Consider the following 20,800-nt stretch of genomic DNA (forward strand, 5'->3'; position numbering starts at 1 on the left):
TCACAGTAATTTGCTTTTATTCAGATTCAGTAACCCTTCTTCAGAAAGATTAAGTTTGCCACAACTGTAAATGTGAACTTTAGGAGAAAAAAATGAGTTTGAAGCAATAAAACAAAAGTGTACATAAGTGAAAGTTTTACAGATGAGACAGGGCTAGGTAAGAGTGTGATACATAGACTTGTAGCGATGTACAGTACGCAAACAGGGAGAGTCTTCAACCCAACTCATCTATGCAGACCAGATAGAGGAAACTTCCAACATCATCAACACCATCCTTACCCCATTTACCAACCTCTGAGAAAAAGAACCGAAAATGATATCACCCACCTTAACAGACCAAGACACACAAATAGAAAGCAGGACAGAACCCCAGCACTTCACCAGAGATTGACTGATGATGTTTCCTAGCATGTGATGAAACATCTGAAAACAAACCTTCCCGCTCAGCAAGAAAACTTACAACCTGAACCTCAACCTGATCTACAAATCTTCTCAAAAATCGTATCTTTGTCAATCTTTGGGGAAATTCTGAGAGGCTGAGTGACAGATGGAATACATTGTGGATTCGGTGGGATAAACAGTAATACAGAGACTCCTGGGAGAGACTAGAGAGATGATTTCCCTGGGCGGGAGGACCCAGAATCAGGGGGCCATGTCCCAGAATAAGAGGGAGGAACTTCCCCTGCTGCTTAGTCTTAAATGGTCTGCCTCTTTATTCTGAGACATGGCCCCCTGAGGGTGGTGAATCTTTGGAATTCTGAACCTCTACTATTCTCTGGAGAAAAATTATTGAGTATGTTCAAGACTGAGATGATATGTTTCTAAAGATTAAAACCATCAAAGGATGTATGCAGATGTTGTGCAGGAAGATGGTGCTGAATTAGATAATCATAATCTCATTTACAGGTGGGGGCTGAAAAGAACAAAAAAAATTTACAGCCCAGGAACAGGCCCTTCGGCCCTCCAAGCCTGAGCCGATCCAAATGCACTGTGTAAACCTGTCGGTCAATTCCTAAGCATCTATATCCCTCTGCTCCCCACCTACTCATGCATCTGTCCAGACGCACCTTAAATTAATCTACCGTGCTGCCTCTACCACCCCTGCTGGCAATGTGTTACAAACGCCCACCACCCTCTGTGTGAAGTACTTGCCGCATGTATCCCCCTTAAACTTTCCACCTCTCACCTTGAAAGCATGACCTCTCGTTATTGAATCCTCCACCCTGGGAAAAAGCTTATCGCTATCTATCATGTCTATACCCTTCATGATTTTGTAAACCTCAATCAGGTCCCCCCTCAATCTCCTTTTTTCTAATGAAAATAAACCTAACCTACTCAACCTTCCATACCAGGCAACATCCTCGTAAACCTTCTCTGCACCCTCTCCAAAGCGTTCACATCCTTTTGGTAATGTGGCGACCAGAACTGTACACAGTAGTCTAAATGCAGCCGAACCGGTGTCTCGTACAATTTTAACATGACTTCCCAGCTCTTATACTCAATACCCCGTCCAATGAAGGCAAGCATACTATATGCCTCCTTGACCACTTTATACACCTGTGCAGCAACCTTCAGGGTACAATGGACCTGCACTCCCAGATCTCTCTGCCCATCAACTTTTCCCAAGGGTCTTCCATTCATTGTATAATTCGCTTAAGAATTAGTCTTGCCTAAATGCATCACCTCACATTTGTCTGGATTGAAAACCATCTGCCACTTTTCCACCCAACTCTCCAGTCTATCTATATCTTCCTGTATTCTCTGACGGTCCCTTATGCTTTCTGCTACTCCACCAATCTTTGTGTCATCTGCAAACTTGCTGATCATACCAACAGTGCCCTCTTCTAGATCATTTATGTATATCACAAACAACAGTGGGTCCAACACTGACCCCTGTGGAACACCACTGGGCACCTTTCTCCATTTCCCAAAACTCTCTTCAACTACTACTCTCTGTCTCCTGTTGCTCAACCAGTTCTTTACCCACCTAGCTAGAACATCCTGCACACCATGTGACTTCACTTTCTCCATTAATCTACAATGGGGAACCTTATCAAACACCTTAATAAAGTCTTTGTATATGACATCAACAGCCCTTCCTTCATCTATCAACTTGGTCACTTCCTCGAAGAACTCTATTAAGTTCGTAAGGCACCATCTCCCCCGCACAGATCCATGTTGCCTATCACTGATAATCCCATTCTTTTCTAAATATAAATAGATCCTATCCCTTAGTATCTTCTCCAGCAACTTTCCCACTACCGACGTCAGGCTCACTGGTCTGTAATTACCCGGAATATCTCTACTACCCTTCTTGTACAGGGGGACAACATGAGCAACCCTCCAGTCCTCTAGCACCTCACCTGTATTTAAGGACGCCACAAAGATATCTGTCAGGGCTCCAGCTATTTCCTCTATCTCCTCCCTCAGCAACCTGGGATAGATCCCATCCGGCCCTGGGGATTTGTCCACCTTCATAACGCTAGCCTAGGAGAAAGTGAGGACTGCAGATAGGGCTCATGAAGAAGGGCTCATGCCCGAAACGTCGATTCTCCTGCTCCTTGGATACTGTCTGACCTGCTGTGCTTTTCCAGCTCTAACCTCTAGCCTACCCAACACAACTTCCCTACTTAGGTCAACATGATCCAGACTATTCAAACTTCTATCTCTAATCTCAACATTCATCATGTCCTTCTCCTCACTGATACAACGTAATCATTTAGAATCTCACCCATTCGCTCGGGTTCGACACACAGCCTTTCTTTGTTATCCTTTAGTGGACCAATCCATTCTCTAGTTACCTGCTTGCTTCTTACAGAAGAATAAAGTGCTTTGACATTCTCCTTAATTCTGCTCCTCCTTCTGATCCTAGTTGTTATGAGGGGCATGGGCAGGATGGACAGGAAGCAAATGTTAGACCATAAGAGACAGGAGCAGAAATTAGGCCATTCACAGCCCATCGAATCTGCTATGCCATTTAATCATGGCTGATAAGTTTCTAAACCCCATTCTCCCACTTTCTATCCGTAATGCTTGATCCCCTTAACGATCAAGAACCTGTCTATCTCAGTCTTAAATATACTCAATGACCTGGCCTCCACAGCCTTCTGTGGCAATGAACTTCAGAGATTTCACTCTCTGGCTGAAGAAGTTTCTCCTTATCTCTGTTCTAAAAGGTCTTCCCTTTACTCTGAGGCTGCGCCCTTGGGTGCTAATCTTTTCCACCAATGGCAACATTTTCCCAACATCTATTCTTCAGGCCATTCAGTATTCTGTAAGCTCTAATTAGAGTCTCTTCTTCCCCCCCCCCCCCCCCAACACACACGTACATACACACGCACACGTACACACACACGCACACGTACACACACACGCACGTAAACCCACACACACACACACACACACACACACACACACACACATGTACACGTGTACACACACACACATGTACACACACACACGTGTACACACACGCACACACACACACACACACACACACACACACACCTTTCTAAACTCCAAGTATAGACCTAGAGTCCTCAAACTTTCCTCATATGTTAAGCTTTTTATTCCTGGGACCATTCTCATGAACCTCCTCTGAACCTGTTCCAGCCAGTGTGTCCTTCCTGAGATATGGGGCCCAAAACTACTCCCGATGCTCCAAATGAGGTCTGACCAGAGCTTTACAGAACCTCAGAAGTTCATCCCTGCTTTTATATTCAAGTCCTCTCAAAATAAATGTCATCATTGCATTTGCCTTCCTAACTACTGACTCAACCTGCAAGTTTACCTTGAGGGAATCCTGGACTAGAACTCCCAAGTCTCTTTGCACTTCAGACTTCTCCTTAGTTGAAAGGTTAATAACAAAGAGACACATGTTAAGGTGTAGAGCAAGAGGTTTTGAGGGGATTTGAGGAAAGATGTTCTTGGCTGAGAGAATTAATCAGAAATGCGCTTCCTGGGCAGGCAGGAAATGTGGGAAACCTCACACCCTTGAAAAAGGGTGTGGCTGAGCACTTGAAATGTCAGAACATGATGACTATGGGCCAGTCTGTGGAAAGTGGGATAGTGTAGAAAGGTCAGCACAGATTCAATGGGCCAAAGGATCTCTTAACATGCTTTATGACTCTCTGACTCTGCATTTCATAAAAATGGCTGTCAAAAAAGTGCTAAACAGCTGACCTGTTAAACTTTTTTTTTATTTTGCCTTTTTTGAAATCAGCATGGATTCCTTCCTCATCCTGATTTCTATTACCGCTTTTGTTCTCACAAGGATTCAGAAGAATGGTTGGATTATCTTCCTCCTGACCATGGCTGCAGTGTTCTGGGTGTACCGCTTGGTCAAAGTCATCTGCAATCTGTTGAGTTATTGGGAAATCAGAACGTTCTACATCCAAGCACTGAAGATCCCTACGGTATGACCCACACCTCACTACTCATTAACAGGAACCTGTTCAGAATGCTTTGAATACATTCTGTGTTAGGTTTGTTGGTGTTTCAGTCTCCTCTTGTACCCATTCACTGTTTAGTTGTGTCAGTATGTAGTTTTAGTTGCTGTGATACATTGGTGTTGGAACCTTGTAGCATTTTGATAAAACTGAGTTTCTGACCCAGCCAGATCAGAGGGCTGCTAAGAATGAAATGCCACTGGTGACAGACTGGATTCACCTATCGACCTGGACTGGGAGAGGACAGCAGGTTTCATCCCAGAAAGTTCATCAGGAAGCCAATCTGTCAGCTTCGTGTCCCTTTTAGGTCACAGACTTCTATGTTCCAGTGTCTTTTTTGTAAATTACCTGTGGTAGGATTTGTACTATACATTTTCTCACCCAGGTTCCTGTGTTATGAGCCTGATAACAAAGCCACTATCTCACCATGAATGTCACTTTAGGTGTTCAAAGTTAAAAATCTCTCAACACCAGGTTATAGTCCAGCAACTTTATTTGGAAACACCAGCTTTCGCAGCTCTGCTCTTTCATCAGGGATTGAAAGGAGCAGCGCTCTGAAAACTAGGTGCTTCCAAATAAATCTGTTGGACAATAACCTGATGTTGTGTGATTTTTTTATTCTAACTTTGTCCACCCTAGTCCAAAACTGGCTCCTCCACATCATGTCAGGTGTTAACAGTCTTTTGCTGCCTTCTCCAGGTCGAATTGTGTAACTACAGCTGGCAGGAGGTGCAAGCCCGTCTGATCCTGCTGCAGCGGGAACAGCAAATGTGCATCCACAAGAAGGAGCTGACTGAGCTCGACATCTACCATCGCATCCTCCGCTTCAAGAACTACATGGTGGCCATGGTGAACAAGTCGCTGCTACCCGTCCGCCTCAGCCTTCCACTGATGGGCGACACTATCTTCTTCTCCCAAGGCCTCAAGTACAATTTCGAGATGATCTTCTTTTGGGGCCCTGGATCTCTCTTCCAGAATAAGTGGAACCTTCACCCCAAGTATAAGCGTTCTGGGAGTCGGTTGGAACTGGCGCAGCAGCTCAGTCGCACAGTACTGTTGATTGGCATTGCCAACCTCCTTCTCTGTCCCTTCATCCTGGTGTGGCAGATCCTCTATGCCTTCTTCAGTTACACGGAGGTGATCAAGAGAGAGCCAGGCAGCCTGGGGGCCCGCCGTTGGTCCCTCTTTGGGCGTCTGTACCTCCGGCACTTCAACGAGTTGGACCACGAGCTGCAGGCCCGACTCAGCCGAGGCTACAAGCCTGCCACCAAGTACATGAATTCTTTCACCTCGCCACTGCTCACCGTCTTCGCACAGAACCTGGCCTTCTTCTCAGGCTCCATCCTAGCAGTCCTCATCGCCCTCACTGTCTATGATGAGGATGTGCTCACAGTACAGCACATCCTGACTGCCATCACCGTGCTTGGCATCGTGGTGACAGTATGCAGGTGAGGTCAGGGGAAGGTGACTGACAGATCCCAGACAGGCATAAAAATCCAGCTTGGAATAAGTCACTATCTCAGCACAAAGGGGACACTGAGAGGGATTGGGACTCGAAACTGTAGGCTGAGATTTCATAAGCTGAAAGTAGACCCCCCTCTACCATTTTAAGTTGAAGGTAAAGCTCCCTCTGCTCTTTCAATTGGAAAAAAAGCAAAGTATACTGTTCCCATCACAGGGTTAAATACAGAGTAAAGCTTCCTGTACTCTTTGAAACTAAAAGATAAAGCGTCTGTCGATACAGTTTCCATCAACCATGCCTAGAACAGAGCCAGCATAGAGTTAGATACAGAGGAAAGAATCCTCTACTCTTTTTTTCTTATATATAATGCAAGTAAAGGTGCTCTGCTCTTGAAAAATCAAAGTAAAGGTGCCTTTTCACTGTTCCCATAAAACATTTCCAGGACAGGGACAGCTCAGTGTAGATTTGTGGTATCACAGTTCTAATGTGCAGCTCTCATCTTTCAGTGTTGACTATTTATGAAGTAATGCTGACTCTGACTATGTTGCTGTTTGAGACAGTTTATGGAATAGTGTTGAATGCTGACGTATTTGTTGCCAGGTCTTTCATTCCTGATGAGTACATGGTGTGGTGCCCGGAGCAGCTCCTGCAGTGTGTACTGGCCCACATCCACTACATGCCTGACCACTGGAAAGGAAATGCCAATAAATCAGAGACGAGAGATGAGATGGCTCAGCTCTTTCAGTACAAAGCGGTATGTTAATGTCAGAATGCATCATCGTGTTTGGGAGAGTGTGGAAGTGTGAGTCTGGTATAACATTGCACTGACTCTTGCTGAGGGGCGTTTGGGTGAGTCTGACTGACCCATGATCCATTTGGTGTTTTCCAGGTGTTTATTCTGGAGGAATTACTCAGTCCCATCATCACTCCATTTGTTCTGATCTTCTCCTTGCGTCCGAAATCCCTGGAGATCATTGACTTTTTCCGGAACTTCTCAGTGGAGGTGGTGGGAGTGGGTGACATCTGCTCCTTTGCCCAGATGGATGTCCGGAAACATGGGAACCCAATGGTATGCATGAGCTACAGTTGGTGTTACAGTTACAGCCAGCTGGCTAATAGTGCAGGTAGTGGTGTCCTTCACTCACATTCACATTGGCTAGGTGGCTAACAGTCAGTAAGAAGGTTTTAGCTTACAGGAAGATAATAATAGAATGGTCAGTTGAAGTGATGCATTTTAGAAGATGTAACAAGACAATGGAATAGTCATTGAATGACAGGACACTAGGAAGCTCTCAGGAACAGAGGGATCTTGGGATGCTTATCCACAGATCCCTGAAGGCAGCAGGACAGGTTAATGTTAATAGGGTGGTTAAGAAGGCATATGGGAGCCTTGTCTTCATCAGACACAGATGATAAGAAGAGGGAGATTATGCTGGAGCTGTACAAAACTTTGGTGAGGCCACAGTATTCAGTTCTGGTCTTCACATTATAGGGAGGATGTGATTACACTCGAGGGGGCACATAAGCGATTCAGCAGGATATTTCCTGGGGTGGAACATTTTAGCACTGAAGAGAGACTGGATAAGCTTGTGTTATTTTCTTAAGATTCTGGATCAGTGGTGCTGGAAGAGCACAGCAGTTCAGGCAGCATTCAAGGTGCAGCGAAATCGACTTTCGAGCAAAAGCCCTTCATCAGGAATAAAGGCAGTGAGCCTGAAGCGTGGACAGATAAGCTAGAGGAAGCTAGAATTCTGTTTCCCAGGCCCCCAACGCCTCATCTTCACCATGGATATCCAAACCCTCTACACCTCCATCCGTCATGACCAGGGCCTCCAAGCCCTCCGGTTTTTCCTCTCCAGACGTCCCCAGCAGTACCCTTCCACCGACACTCTCATTCGTTTGGCCGAACTGGCCCTCACCCTTAACAATTTCTGCTTTGAATCATCCCACTTCCTCCAGACCAAAGGAGTAGCCATGGGCACACGTATGGGCCCCAGCTATGCCTGTCTCTTTTTGGCCAAGTAGAACAGTTGATCTTCCGTAATTACACCGACACCACTCATCACCTCTTCCTCCGCTACATTGATGACAGCATTGGCGCCACCTCGTGCTCCCGCGAGGAGGTTGAGCAATTCATCAACTTCACCAACACATTCCACCCTGACCTTAAATTTACCTGGACCATCTCTGACACCTCCCTCCCCTTCCTGGACCTCTCCATCTTCATTCATGACGACCGACTTGACACTGACATTTTTTACAAACCCACCAACTCCCACAGCTACCTGGATTACACCTCTTCCCACCCTACCTCTTGCAAAAATGCCTTCCAGCTCCTCTAGTTTATCTCTCCACGCTTCAGGCTCACTGCCTTTATTCCTGATGAAGGGCATTTGCCCGAAACGTCGATTTCGCTGCACCTTGGATGCTGCCTGAACTGCTGTGCTCTTCCAGCACCACTGATCCAGAATCTGGTTTCCAGCATCCGCAGTCTTTGTTTTTACCTTATTTTCTTAAGAGCAGAGAAGATTGAGGACAGCTGATAGAGGTGTATAAAAGGTTATGGGGCGTGAACAGAGTGGGTTGAAAGCAGCTGTTCCCTTCAGTTGAAAGATTAATACAAGGGAGTATAATTGTAAGGTGAGTGGCAGGAGGTTTAGATGGATTTTCAGAAAGTTTTTTTTCACCTAGAGGGAATCTGGAGTGCAGAGAAAGGAGGGGAACTGAAGCAAGATATCTCACAACCTTTTAAAAAATACTTGGGTTAGCATTTGAAATGTCATGACATTCAAGGCTATGGACTAATTGCTGGAAAGCAGGGCTATCATAGATTTGGAGTAGGTTTTGTCAGTGCTATACTGTACTGAAACCAGCTGATCTCATTGCTGGTCTTGTCAGATTCCAGACTAAAACCTGACTTCAATATATCAGGTTTTTATTTTGGTTTTCTCAAAATGATCTTTCCCTGAAGCATGAGACGCAATCTTTAACAATTAAAATAAAAGTTTATCATACATAAGAAATGAAAATCTAAAAAGAATACACCAAACTATTTATACACAATTTAAAGATTTCAAAACGCAGGGCAAACTACAACCTTATTGACCTTGACATTTAAAGTACTCAAATACCAAAGAGAATTTCCTGCCCCCTCTCATCAAAAGGGTTTAACACCTCCCCATCATTTGAATTTGATAACCTCTTCCTTGAGTCTTGATGAAGTGGAGGTGCCAGTGCTGGACTGAGGTACAGCATTAAAAATCACATAACACCAGGCTGTAGTCCGGCAAGTTTATTTGGAAGTATAAGCTTTCGGAGCGCTGCACCCTTTGTCAGGTAGCTAGTGGGGCAGGGTCATAGGTCACAGAATTTATAATAAAAGGTCAAAGTGTCATACACTGATGCAATGTATTGTACAAACCTTGATTGCTATTAAGTCTTTAATCACTTAGAATGGGGATGCAGATTTCGATTGATTAATATGTAAATCCTGGAATTTCTTTCAAGTCATGGTCCTGAGACAACTTAAGGTTTTGTCCGTGTTTAAAAAAAAGTAACATTTCCGGTTAGACAATACATTAAAGGTGTGAGGTTAGCGTCTCGGCTGTATTCCAACCTTGAGTCAAACTGGTTGTATTTCCAAAGTAGGAAGGTCAGTTGATGAAACATTTTATAAATTCCTATTTGTATCAGTTGTACGATACTTTGAACTTTTACTATAAATTCTATGTCCAATGATCCTGCCCACTGAGTCACCTGATGAAGGAGCAGAGCTCCGAAAGCTTGTAGTTTCAAATAAACCTGTTGGACTATAACCTGATATTGTGTGATTTTTAACTTTGAATTTTCATGCAATTGAACTTTGACTTTCCCAGCTTCAAATAACCCCTTCTGCATTTTAACTAAACACTCTGGTCTGGAACTTTCAAACTAAACTCCTTACCTTGAGGTAACCTATTTCTCAACGCTGCTAAACCATTCCCTTTCTTCAGGAGCATTTCTCTGACAATCCAACTTCAGCCAAGACTCTGCAAAACTGAAAACCAAAAAGGCTTTCCAAACTATGGGTGTTTTCCCCTCAACCAGAAACCATTCCAGCTTCTTACAACAAGCCTACTGCACAACCGTTCACTCTGTTCATCCATAAAACTCTGTCAATGCAAACAAAACCCCATTCGGCTCCAAGAACCATCTCTCATGGGCTTTCAAAAGAGATCACCAAGGTAATAGCAATACTTAAAATTTAATCATTAAATCTCTTCACACCCACAGAAAGCCCACTAGTGTAAATCCAAAAATCAAAAATACATGATTTTAAGTGTGGATAAATCACACTTTTTACAGCAGTTTTAAGGAAACTGCTGCTATTTGCATGAACAAGAGACAGTTGCATAGATTCCTTTAAGGACATACTCTCTGGACTTCAATATCCCATATTCTCTGCTTCCCAGAAGGCAGGACCAGCAAGGAGAAAACCTGGCTATAATCTCATCAGAATTGGTCCAATGTTGGGTGTGAACTTTTCTGTTTATTTGTTAATGGGAATGTGGATATTATTGGTGAAGCCAGTGCTGATTGCCTGTCCTGAACTCCATTGAGAACTGTAGATCCTTGGATTTGATTGATTTGATGTTGAGACTGAGTGTATCCAGTTGTGGTGATGGTTTTTTTTTTGCAGTGGCTCTCAGAAGGCCAGACAGAAGCCTCGGTGTACCAACAGGCAGAGAATGGGAAGACTGAACTCTCTCTCATGCACTTCACCATCACCAATCCACAATGGCACCCTCCCCAGGACAGCTCGGTCTTCATTAGTCATCTGAAGGAGAAGGTACAGCATGATGCAGCCACTGGTCCACCTGCCCAACATCTCCTGAACGACACACCAGTCTGCAACTCCCTACTCTCCAACGAGTCGACAAATATTGTAAGTACAAATACTTTAAGATAATCCAAATATCAAGGAAGGATTACTGGGTCAGATGAAGAGTGTGGAAAGAAATCTGACCCTGCACGGAATTATAAAGTGATTATTAAAGCACAGCAGGATGCTGTTCAGCATCTTAAGTCCATGCCAGCACTTCATAGGACACCCCAGTCGGTCCCATGCTTCTGCCTGATCCCCATAGCCTTGCAAGTTTATTTCCCTCAGGTCCCCATACAGTCGTCTTGAGAATTATAAATTGTTTCCAATTCCTCCATTCTCGCAGGCAATATGTTTGACCATTACCACTTCCTGTATATAAGCATTGTTCCTGCTATACCTGCATTTCTTTCCCAAGGCCTTTAATATGTATCCCCTCATTCTCATATCAGCAAATTGGAATGGCATTTCCTCATAACATCTAAACCTGTTATCGTCTCTGGCCTCATTCAACTCTCTCCCCAATCTCATTTGCAATGAGATCAACGCCAGAGTATCCAACTAAACCTTGTAGCTGAAATCCCTCATCCCCTGAAGCATTTAGGTAAATCTTCTCTGCATTGTCTGAAATGCTCAATGCTCTAATCATGGTCTAACTGGAGCTTTATAAAGGTTCAACAAAAAGCAGTATCTTCAACTGCTTCATCAATAACTTTCCCTCCATTTTTTTATTGTCTTATGGGACATGGACATCGCTAAATGGTCCATCCCTCGTGGTCAATGGGAAGGTGGTGGTGAGCTGCCTTCTGAAACAGCTGCAGCCAGACTCACAATGCCCTTCGGGAGGGAATTCCAGGATTCTGACCCAGCAACACTGGGACAATGTTGATAACTTTTTAAGTCAAAATGGTGAGTGCCTTGGTGGGGAACTTGCAGGAGTGATGTTCTCATGTATCTGCTGTCCTTGTCCTTCAAATGGAAGTGGTCCTGGATTTGGGAGGTATTGTCTAATGATCGTTGGTGAATTTCTGCAGTGCATCTTGTAGATAGCACACACTGCTGCTACTGAGGGTCGGCGGTGAAAGGAATGGATGTTTGTGGATGTGGTGCCAGTCAAGTGGGCTGTTTTGTCCTGGATGGGGTTTGTATGTCCCTTACAGTCACAAATGGGAAGTTATAATGAGGAACAAAGAGATGACGGATCAATTAAATACACACTTAGATTCTGTCTTTACAAAGGAGGATGCAAAGAACACCCCCAAAAATGTTGGGGAATACTGGGTCTAGTGAGATGGAAGAACTGAAGGAAATCTCTTGGTAGGGAAATAGTATTGGGGAAATTGAAAGGATTTAAGACAAATTCCCAGAGCCTGATAATTTATAGCCCAGGGTACTTAAGGAATTGACTGTAAAAATCATTGGTGGTAGCCATCCAAGACGCTATCGACTCTGGAACATTTCTGTGGATTGGAAGGTAACTAATGCAACCTCAATTTAAAAGGGAGGGAGAGAGAAAATTGGGAATTGTAGACCAGTCAGTCTGATGTCAGTAATGGGGAAAATACTAGAGCCCATAATGAAGCACTTGAAAAACAGTGGAGAAAGTGAGGACTGCAGATGCTGGAGATCAGAGCTGAAAATGTGTTGCTGGAAAAGCACAGCAGGTCAGGCAGCATCCAAGGAGCAGGAGAAGCGACGTTTCGGGCGTGAGCCCTTCTTCAGGAATGTTTCTATGTCATTCACAGAGAAAGATAGAGTTTATGCAGCAATATCTGGCCACAGGATTCCTGAAGAAGGGCTTATGCCCGAAATGTCGATTCTCCTGCTCCTTGGATGCTGCCTGACTTGAAAAACCATGACAGGATCAGACCAAATTAGTATGGATTTACAAAAGGGAGGTCATGCTTGATATATCTCCTGGGATTCTTTGAGGGCATAACTGGTAGAGTTGATAAGGGAAACCGACTTGATGTGGTTTACTTGGACTTTCAGAAGGCTTTCAACAAGGTCCCACATAAGAGATTAGTGTGTAAAATTAAGCACACGCGATTGGGGATAGTATCGTGACATAGAGAACTGGGTCGTGGACAGGAAACAAAAAGTAAAAACAAATGGGTCTTTTTCCGAGTGACAGGCAGTGACTCATGGGGTACTGAAGGGATCTGTGCTAGGACCTCAGTTATGTGTAATATTTGTCTTAAATCCTTTCATTGATTTAAGTGATGGAACCACATATAAATCTCCAAGTTCGCAGCTGGCACAAAGCTGGGTGGGAGGATGAGCTGTAAGGAGGGTGCAGAGATGCTTCAGTGGGATTTCAACAAGTTGAGTGAGGAGGTAAATGCATGGCAGATGCAATATAATGTGAATAAAGTTATCACCGTGATAACAAAAAAGAAGAATTCAGATTATTATCTGAACGGTGATAAATTGGGAAAGGAGGAGGTGCAGTGAGACCTGGGTGTCCTTGTACATACATCAGTTGCTAAAAGTAAGTGTACAGGTGCATCAGGAGGTAAAGATAAATGATATGTTAGCCTTCAGAGTGAGAGGATTCAAGTACAGGGGCAAGGATATCTTGCTGCAGTTGGACAGGGCCTTGGTGTGACCATACCTGCAGTATTGTGTGCAGTTTTTGTCTCCTCTGAGGAAGATGTTCTGATTACAGAGAGAGTGCAACAAAGACTGATTCTTGAGATGACAGAACTGAAGTATGAATGTTGTCTTAACCAATGCAGTTTATGTTTTTGGAGTTTAAGAATGAGAGGCAGGAAATCTCCCACAAAATTCCAGCTGGACCAGACAGGAGTAAATACAAGAAAGATATTCCCATACACCAGGGGGTCCAGAACCAAGGTCACAGTCTAAGCTAGGCTATTTAGGTCTGAGTTGAGGAGAAACATCTTTACCCAGAGCGGTGAGCCTGTGGAATTCTCTGCCACTGAAAATGGCTGAGGCCAAAATACTGTATGTTTTCAAGAAGGAGTTATGTATAGCCCTTAGGGCTAAAGGAGTCAAAGGGTATGGAGACAAAGCAAGGACAGGCAGCCCAGTTGGATGATTAACCATGGTCATACTAAATATTGAAGGACTGACTAGCCTACTCCTGTTCCCATTTCCATTTACCATGTTCAAATGCAATAGGACCTGGACAATATCCAGGTTAGCACTGACAAGTGGCAAGTAAGCTTCATGCCCCACAAGTGCCAAGCAATGACTATGTACAACACTAGAGAAACTAACAATCCTCTCTTGTCATTCAATGCCATTAACATTGCAAAATCCTCCAATATCATTCTGGAGATACCATTGACTGGAAACTGTTCAAAGTCTGGGAATTCTATGGCAAGTAATTCACCTCTTGTCTCCCAAAAGCCTGTCCATCACCTAAAAGTTACAAATCCTCAGGAGCGTGATGGAATGCTCCCCACTTATCTGGATGTGTGCAGTTCCAATGACACTCCAGAAGCTTAACACCATCCAGGACAAAGCAGCCCACTTGATTGACATCACACTCACAAGCATCCACTCCTTTCCCCACCGATGCTCAGTAGCAGCAGTGTGGACTTATCTATAAGATGCTCTGCAGAAATTCATGAAAGATCCTCAGATAGTGCCTTCCAACCGACAACCACTTCCATGAGATTAAAGTATGAGTTATAACAATCCTGTGGAAAGTGTGTTCCCTAGTATTCTGGCCAATTTTTATTCCTCAACCAGGACCAAAAATCAATAAAATAGTCATTTATCTGGTTTTTTGCAGGTTGTTCTTGTGCATTGGCTGTCAAATTTACCTGCTCTTAAAACTGGAACAGTGAAGACTGAGTAGAGATCTAGTGATTACAGCATTCTTTAATCAGCTGTCAACTGCTTTAGATGTCCCAGGAATGGGAAAGACATTACAAACCCACAGGCTGCTCCTTTTCAGCAGCTCATCCATGTTTTGGTTTTCTTGCAGCCTGAGAATCTCATTGTAAGTTTGCTCACGCGCTCAGCACTACCTGGCTCACTGCTGACTGGCAGGGATGGATGGTTTGGGCAATCCTGTAGTACTGCCTCAGCTGCTGCTAGCGTCCTCGCTTCGCTGTCCTCATCTCACCATCCAACTCGGACAAGATCCCACACTCTCCTCATGGAGAACGGTGCTGAGAGTTCACTGTATCGCAGTGATAGGACAATTATGGAAGAGAGGTAAGAAACCAAAGCTCTCGATAAAATGGAACCAGGTAGAGAAAGACTGTCAGATGAGAAGGGATGAAGTGGATTGAATCTGTTCTCATTGCAGTTTAGAACACCGAGTGGCACCCTTAATGAAACATAAAAAACTCTTAGTGGGCTAAGACAGGGTAGACACAGAAATGCTGTTTCCCCTTGTGGGAGAGTCTAAGACCAGAGGGCAGTCTCAGAATACGGGGTCACACATTTAGGGCAGAGATGAGAAGGAATTACTTCTCTCAGAGGGGAGTGAATCTGTGGAATGTTACACCACAGAGGGCTTTTGGAGCTGAATGATTAAATATATTCAATGCTAAGGTAGAGAGTCTTTTAAATCAGTAAGGGATTCAAGAGAGGAAAGTGGAGTTTAGCCATGATTTAATTGAATGGTGGAGCAGACCTGATGGGCTGAATGGCCTACTTCTGCTCCTACATCTTATGGAAACAGAATACTGTGGAGTGTGACATTTCTGAAACAAACTGAAATGCAGGAAATGTTCTAACACCTGTGGGGATCAGTCAGCTCACTTGGCTCAGCAGCTAGAGAGTACAGCAGAATTACACCAATGGAGTGGGTCCAATCTGCAGCTCATGGTGACCTGCTCCCTTGCCTGATGTGGAGTGATCCCTCCTCAAACTATACAGTATAACCATTTGTCTCTCTGCCATGGTGAGGGATGCTTCTGGTCTCTTGTGGACGACAGTAAAGGCAAATTAACTACAATAAAATCTCTAAGTTGTGTCACATGGGAAATGCAGATTAAACCGAGCAGCAAAATAACCTCATAACTGACAGTGCAGCACGTGATAGGGGCACAGACACTATCACAGCATTGTGTGGGAAATACCCTGTCTTTCTGCTTTATGCCTTTAAACCTCTGACCTTTCCAAAAGGTAGAAAGATTCAGAGCGTTTGACAAGAATCTGATAGTTTTTACGACTAATCAGTTTCTCTGCTGTTGGCAACCAGGTCTACAGGCTTGAAGTCTAAAATTGTATGTTCCTGGGATGTGGGCATCATTGGCTGGGCCAGTGTTTTATTGCCTATTCCTAGTTGGCCTTGGGAAGGTGGTGGTGAGCTGCCTCTTAAACCACAGAGGCCCTTTGGTTGTGGGTGAAACTGCACTGCTCTCACGGAGGGATTTTCAGAATAGCAAAAGATTGTCCTATTTGATTCTAGTTTTGTTTGCACACATTGATGCCAAGCTCTGTTAAATGTGACCTTGGGACATCATCATCTTTCCTTCACTGTGCTGGGTCAAAAACATTGAACCATAAAATATTCCTGGGCCTTGCACTGAAACTAGTTATAACAACATAAGAGTATGTGAAATAGGAGCTTGAGTAGGCTGTTCTGTCCCTCCAGCCTGCTGCACCATTCAACAGGACCATGCCTCATCTGCCCTAGGCCCCAACTCCTCTCTCATACGAGCTCAGCATAGCTGTCAACTCCCTGACACTTCAAACATCTATCCATCTTCGTGATCTGGGGCAGGGAATTCCAGAACCTCACTACCCTCTAAGAGAAGAAATCCCTTTGCCCCTCAGTTTTAAATCGGTGCTTCTTTATTCTATAATCACATTCCCTTGTTCGGGGTTCCCCAAAATAAGTATAGACAGTTCTGATCCATTCAGGATGGGCATAACACTGTTCCATTGTCAGAACAAAGTTTGAATTTCAAATGGGTGTAAATATTGCTAAATGTGAGATGACATATTGCTCAGAATCAGGAATGAGCCAACCAGGTTTCTTATATAACACAAAGAATACGCTTATTGCAAACAAAACTCGTTTGGGCAAAAATGTAAAGTTTATTTAAACACAGAAAACGTAGCTGCCCAAGTAGACAGTGGCAAAGTGATAATGTCACTGAACCTATCTTGCAAAGACTGAGGCTGATGCTTGGGTACCATTGGTTCAAATTGCACTTTGACAACTGGTGGAAGTGACATTTAATGAATAAAATTAGTCTCAGTGTTGGTATCCACGTGACTATAATCAAATTCGTCATAAATACCCATCTGGTTTGTTGATATCCTTTCAGGAAGGGAACCCAGCATCCTTACCTGGTCTGGCCTACATGTGACCCAGACCCACAGCAATGTGGCTGACTCTGAACTGCCCTTGGAAATAGCCTGGCAAGCCACTCTGTTCAAGGGACAATTAGGGATGGCCAACAAATACTAGCCCTGCCACTGAGACACACTTCCCATGAAAGAATTTTTAAAAACTCTCCTTCTTGGAAAAATATCACACAGTTTCCCAAAAATCACAAAACTTCACAGAGTGTTCCTGTGAAGGTATTTTGGCCAAGTAATTGTTAAGTTCAGGGCAAAAGAATTATTTGCAGATGATCCCAAACGTTGGTCTGTAGCTGAAGAAGTCACTCTACATTGAAGCTGTTGGCATTGGCATTTCTTGCCGAGTCGGGTACACCTGCCTCAATGAACTGTTTCTGGAGACTGGTGGCAGTTTCCAAATTCTCCGAATTTGATTTGGTTTATTACTGTCATGTGTATCATGTTCCAGTGAATAATGTGCTCTACAGGCAGATCAAGTGCATCAGGGTGACAGAACAGAAAGCAGGATTCAATGTTACAGCTGCAGAGAGAGATCAACATTAAAATAATATTACAAATTAATATTTTAGACGACACTTCTTTTATAAGACAGTAAGGGATAACAGTTAGCCGGTTATTACTGACCTTGGAGATTATGGTGCAACCAATTAGTTTATGGCTAGAAAACAAGAATATGACTTTGAAATGGAGGGTCAGCTATAACCATATTGTAGGTTGGAGCAGACATGGAGGGCTGAAGAGTTTACTCTTTTACTGAGTTTAACTGTTGGTTCATGTTTAGTGCATCCAAACATGTCTAATCGCTGTGTTCTGTCTTTACTCCAGCAGTATGTCAGCAAGTGCAGGCTCTGGTAGATCTCTGCTTCTTGCCAACTTCGCTTCAACAGAAATGAGTCTTCATGCTATTTATATGCATGAGGTAAGAACATGATTACTTAAGATTTAACACCGGGTTAGATAGAGAGTAAAGCCCCCTTCCCCTTACACTGTCCCCATTAAAACTTGCCAAGACATACGGAGTAAAGCCCCTCTACTCTAAAACTGTAAGTAAAGCTTTCTCCACACTGTCCCATAAAACATTCCCAGGACAGGGACAGCACAAGGTTATTTACAAAGTAAGGCTCTTCTACCTGTCCAGCACTTTGTGAGCCTTTGAATCACAAACTTTGTGTGTCCTGTGCTGAGCCAGTGTTTGAAATGCTGGTTATATTGTTTGTTTGGGGAATAGTTTTGTATCAGAAGATGAGTAACATTAAAGATGAGATGCAGTTCTGAAATTGTTTGTGTCAAAATCCATGATATAACTTCTGTCTTTTTAAAAAATAAAGAAAGCAGAAGTGACAAAGCTTGATGAGAGCAGGACGATGGATGTTGTCGACATGGAATTTAGCAAGGTCTTTGACAAGGCCTCATGGCAGGCTGTTACAGAAGGTGATGTCACATAGGATCTGTGGTGAGCTGGATATTCACAGAGCGCTTCAGAGAACATCTCCGAGACACCCACGCCAATCAACCCCATCGCCCTGGGGCCGAACGCTTCAACTCCTCCTCCCACTCTGCCGAGAACATGCAGGTCGTGGGCCTTCTCCACAGCCACTCCCTTACCACACGACGCCTGAAGGAAGAAGGCCTCATCTTCTGCCTTGGGACCCTCCAACCCCCTGTCATCAATGTGGACTTCACCAGTTTCCTCATTTTCCCCTCCCGCGACCTCATGCAAGTTCCAACCTTCCAGCTCAGCACCACCCTCATGACCTGTCCTACCTGCCAATCTTCCTTCCCACCCATACAATCCACCCTCCTCTCTGACCTATCACCATTACCCCCACCTCCATCCACCTATTGCACTCTCAGCTACCTACTCCCCAGCCCCACCCCCCTGCCATTTATCTCCCTACCCCCCCGAGGCTCCCTCCCTCATTCCTGATGAAGGACTCTTGCCCAAAACGTCGATTTTTCCTGCTCCTCTGCTGCCTGACGGGCTGTGCCTTTCCAGCATCACACTCTTGGCTCTTATCTCCAGCATCTGCAGTCCTCACTTTCGCCAAGATGAATACAGAACTGGCTTAATCACAGAAGACAGGGAGGAGCAGTGAGATGGTGTTTTTCTGACTGGAGTTCTGTGACCAGTGGTGTTCCGCATTAATTAATAATATATAAATGATTTGAAAGCAAATGAAGGTGATCTGATTCGTAAGGTTGTGGGCGACACAGATCAGGAGAGGTGTGGATAATGAAGAGGATTGCTAGACGGGTTTAAATTGGCTAGAGAAATGGTATATTGAATTTAACCCTAGTTGAGTTATAAGGAGAGGCTGAACAGGCTGGGGCTGTTTTCCCTGGAGCGTCAGAGGCTGAGAGTTGACCTTATAGAGATTTACAAAATTATGAGGGGCATGGATAGGATAAATAGACAAAGTCTTTTCCCTGGGATCGGGGAGCCCAGAACTAGAGGGCATAGGTTTAGGGTGAGAGGGGAAAGATATAAAAGAGACCTACGGGGCAACTTTTTCACACAGATGGTGGTACGTGTATGGAATGAGCTGCCACAGAAAGTGGTGGAGGCTGCTACAATTGCAACATTTAAAGGGCATTTGGATGGGTATATGAATAGGAAGGGTTTGGAGCGATATGAGCCAGGTGCTGGCAAGTGGGACTAGATAGGGTTGGGATAGCTGGTCGGCATGGACGGGTTGGACTGAAGGGTCTGTTTCCATGCTGTACATCTCTATGACTATAAGTGATGTACTTTGGAAGGTCAAATACAGAAAGGAAGTATACAGAAAATAGCAAAACCCATAGAAGCATTAACATAGAGGGAACCAGACCTACAGGTCCACAATTCCCTGAAAATGTCAATGCAAGTGGATAATGTGGTCAGAGAGGCATGTGGTATTGTGCTTCATCAGTCAGAATATAACAATTAGCAAGTCACGTTGCTGCTGTATAGAACTGTATTAAAGCCGCATTTGGAATATTGTGTCCAGTCTTGGTTGCTAGATGAAAACGATATCGAGGAAGGGGATGGTTGCAATAAAGACATAGAAGGAAGTTAACAAAGCTGAGCGTTATCACTGACAAGGATTTTTTTTCTGTTGCCATAGTCTTACCAGACTGTAGGGCCGCTCTCTCATGAGGGAGACAACTGGTGGTGGAGGGGAGAGATTGAGAAGGATAGTCCTTCATTGTAACGTCAGCTGGTGTGGGGATTGAACCAATGCTGTTGGCATCACACTCCTTCACAAACCAGTCATCCAGCCAATTGAGCTAACTGACCCCCACTGATTAGAAATGATTAACTCTTTTCTCCAGAAAAGGGATGTCATTGGAATGGCCCAATAGAGATGTGAAGGGATTTGAAAGAATAGATTGTGGGGAGCCATTTAGGTACAGGCCATAAATATCAAATACAGTCTGTTTTGCTATAACGTGGTAGTTGTATTCCCACACGATAACACGTTAATTGCATTCCTGCGTTAGTTGCAGTCCTGCGCTATAACGCGGTAGTTCCAGTCCCGCGCTATAACGCGGTAGTTGCATTCCCGCGCTATAACGCGGTAGTTGCATTCCCGCGCTATAACGCAGTAGTTGCAGTCCCACGCTATAACGCGGTAGTTGCATTCCCGCGCTATAACACGGTAGTTGCAGTCCCGCGCTATAACACGGTGGTTTCAGTCCCACCCGATAATACGGTAGTTGCATTCCAGCACTATAACGCGATAGTTGCATTCC

General features: G+C 44.2%; 1 protein-coding gene across 3 annotated transcripts in view; it reads left to right on the top strand.

Annotated features, from left to right (window-relative positions):
- The window catches only part of atg9b (autophagy related 9B), a 60,304-nt gene that overhangs the window by 30,265 nt on the left and 9,239 nt on the right, over nucleotides 1-20,800 (top strand). For 2 of the 3 annotated variants that reach the window (XM_060823947.1, XM_060823948.1), the window contains exons 6-12: nucleotides 4,274-4,415; nucleotides 5,148-5,896; nucleotides 6,511-6,664; nucleotides 6,800-6,979; nucleotides 10,589-10,834; nucleotides 14,730-14,962; nucleotides 17,894-17,987. In XM_060823947.1, the coding sequence (XP_060679930.1) occupies nucleotides 4,274-4,415; nucleotides 5,148-5,896; nucleotides 6,511-6,664; nucleotides 6,800-6,979; nucleotides 10,589-10,834; nucleotides 14,730-14,962; nucleotides 17,894-17,987 (1,798 nt within the window). The remainder of the gene's footprint in view (nucleotides 1-4,273; nucleotides 4,416-5,147; nucleotides 5,897-6,510; nucleotides 6,665-6,799; nucleotides 6,980-10,588; nucleotides 10,835-14,729; nucleotides 14,963-17,893; nucleotides 17,988-20,800) is intronic. The other variant, XM_060823949.1, reaches the window with a different exon arrangement.

This window comes from Hemiscyllium ocellatum, chromosome 4 (assembly GCF_020745735.1).
Source record: "Hemiscyllium ocellatum isolate sHemOce1 chromosome 4, sHemOce1.pat.X.cur, whole genome shotgun sequence".
Taxonomy (NCBI): Eukaryota; Metazoa; Chordata; class Chondrichthyes; order Orectolobiformes; family Hemiscylliidae; genus Hemiscyllium; species Hemiscyllium ocellatum.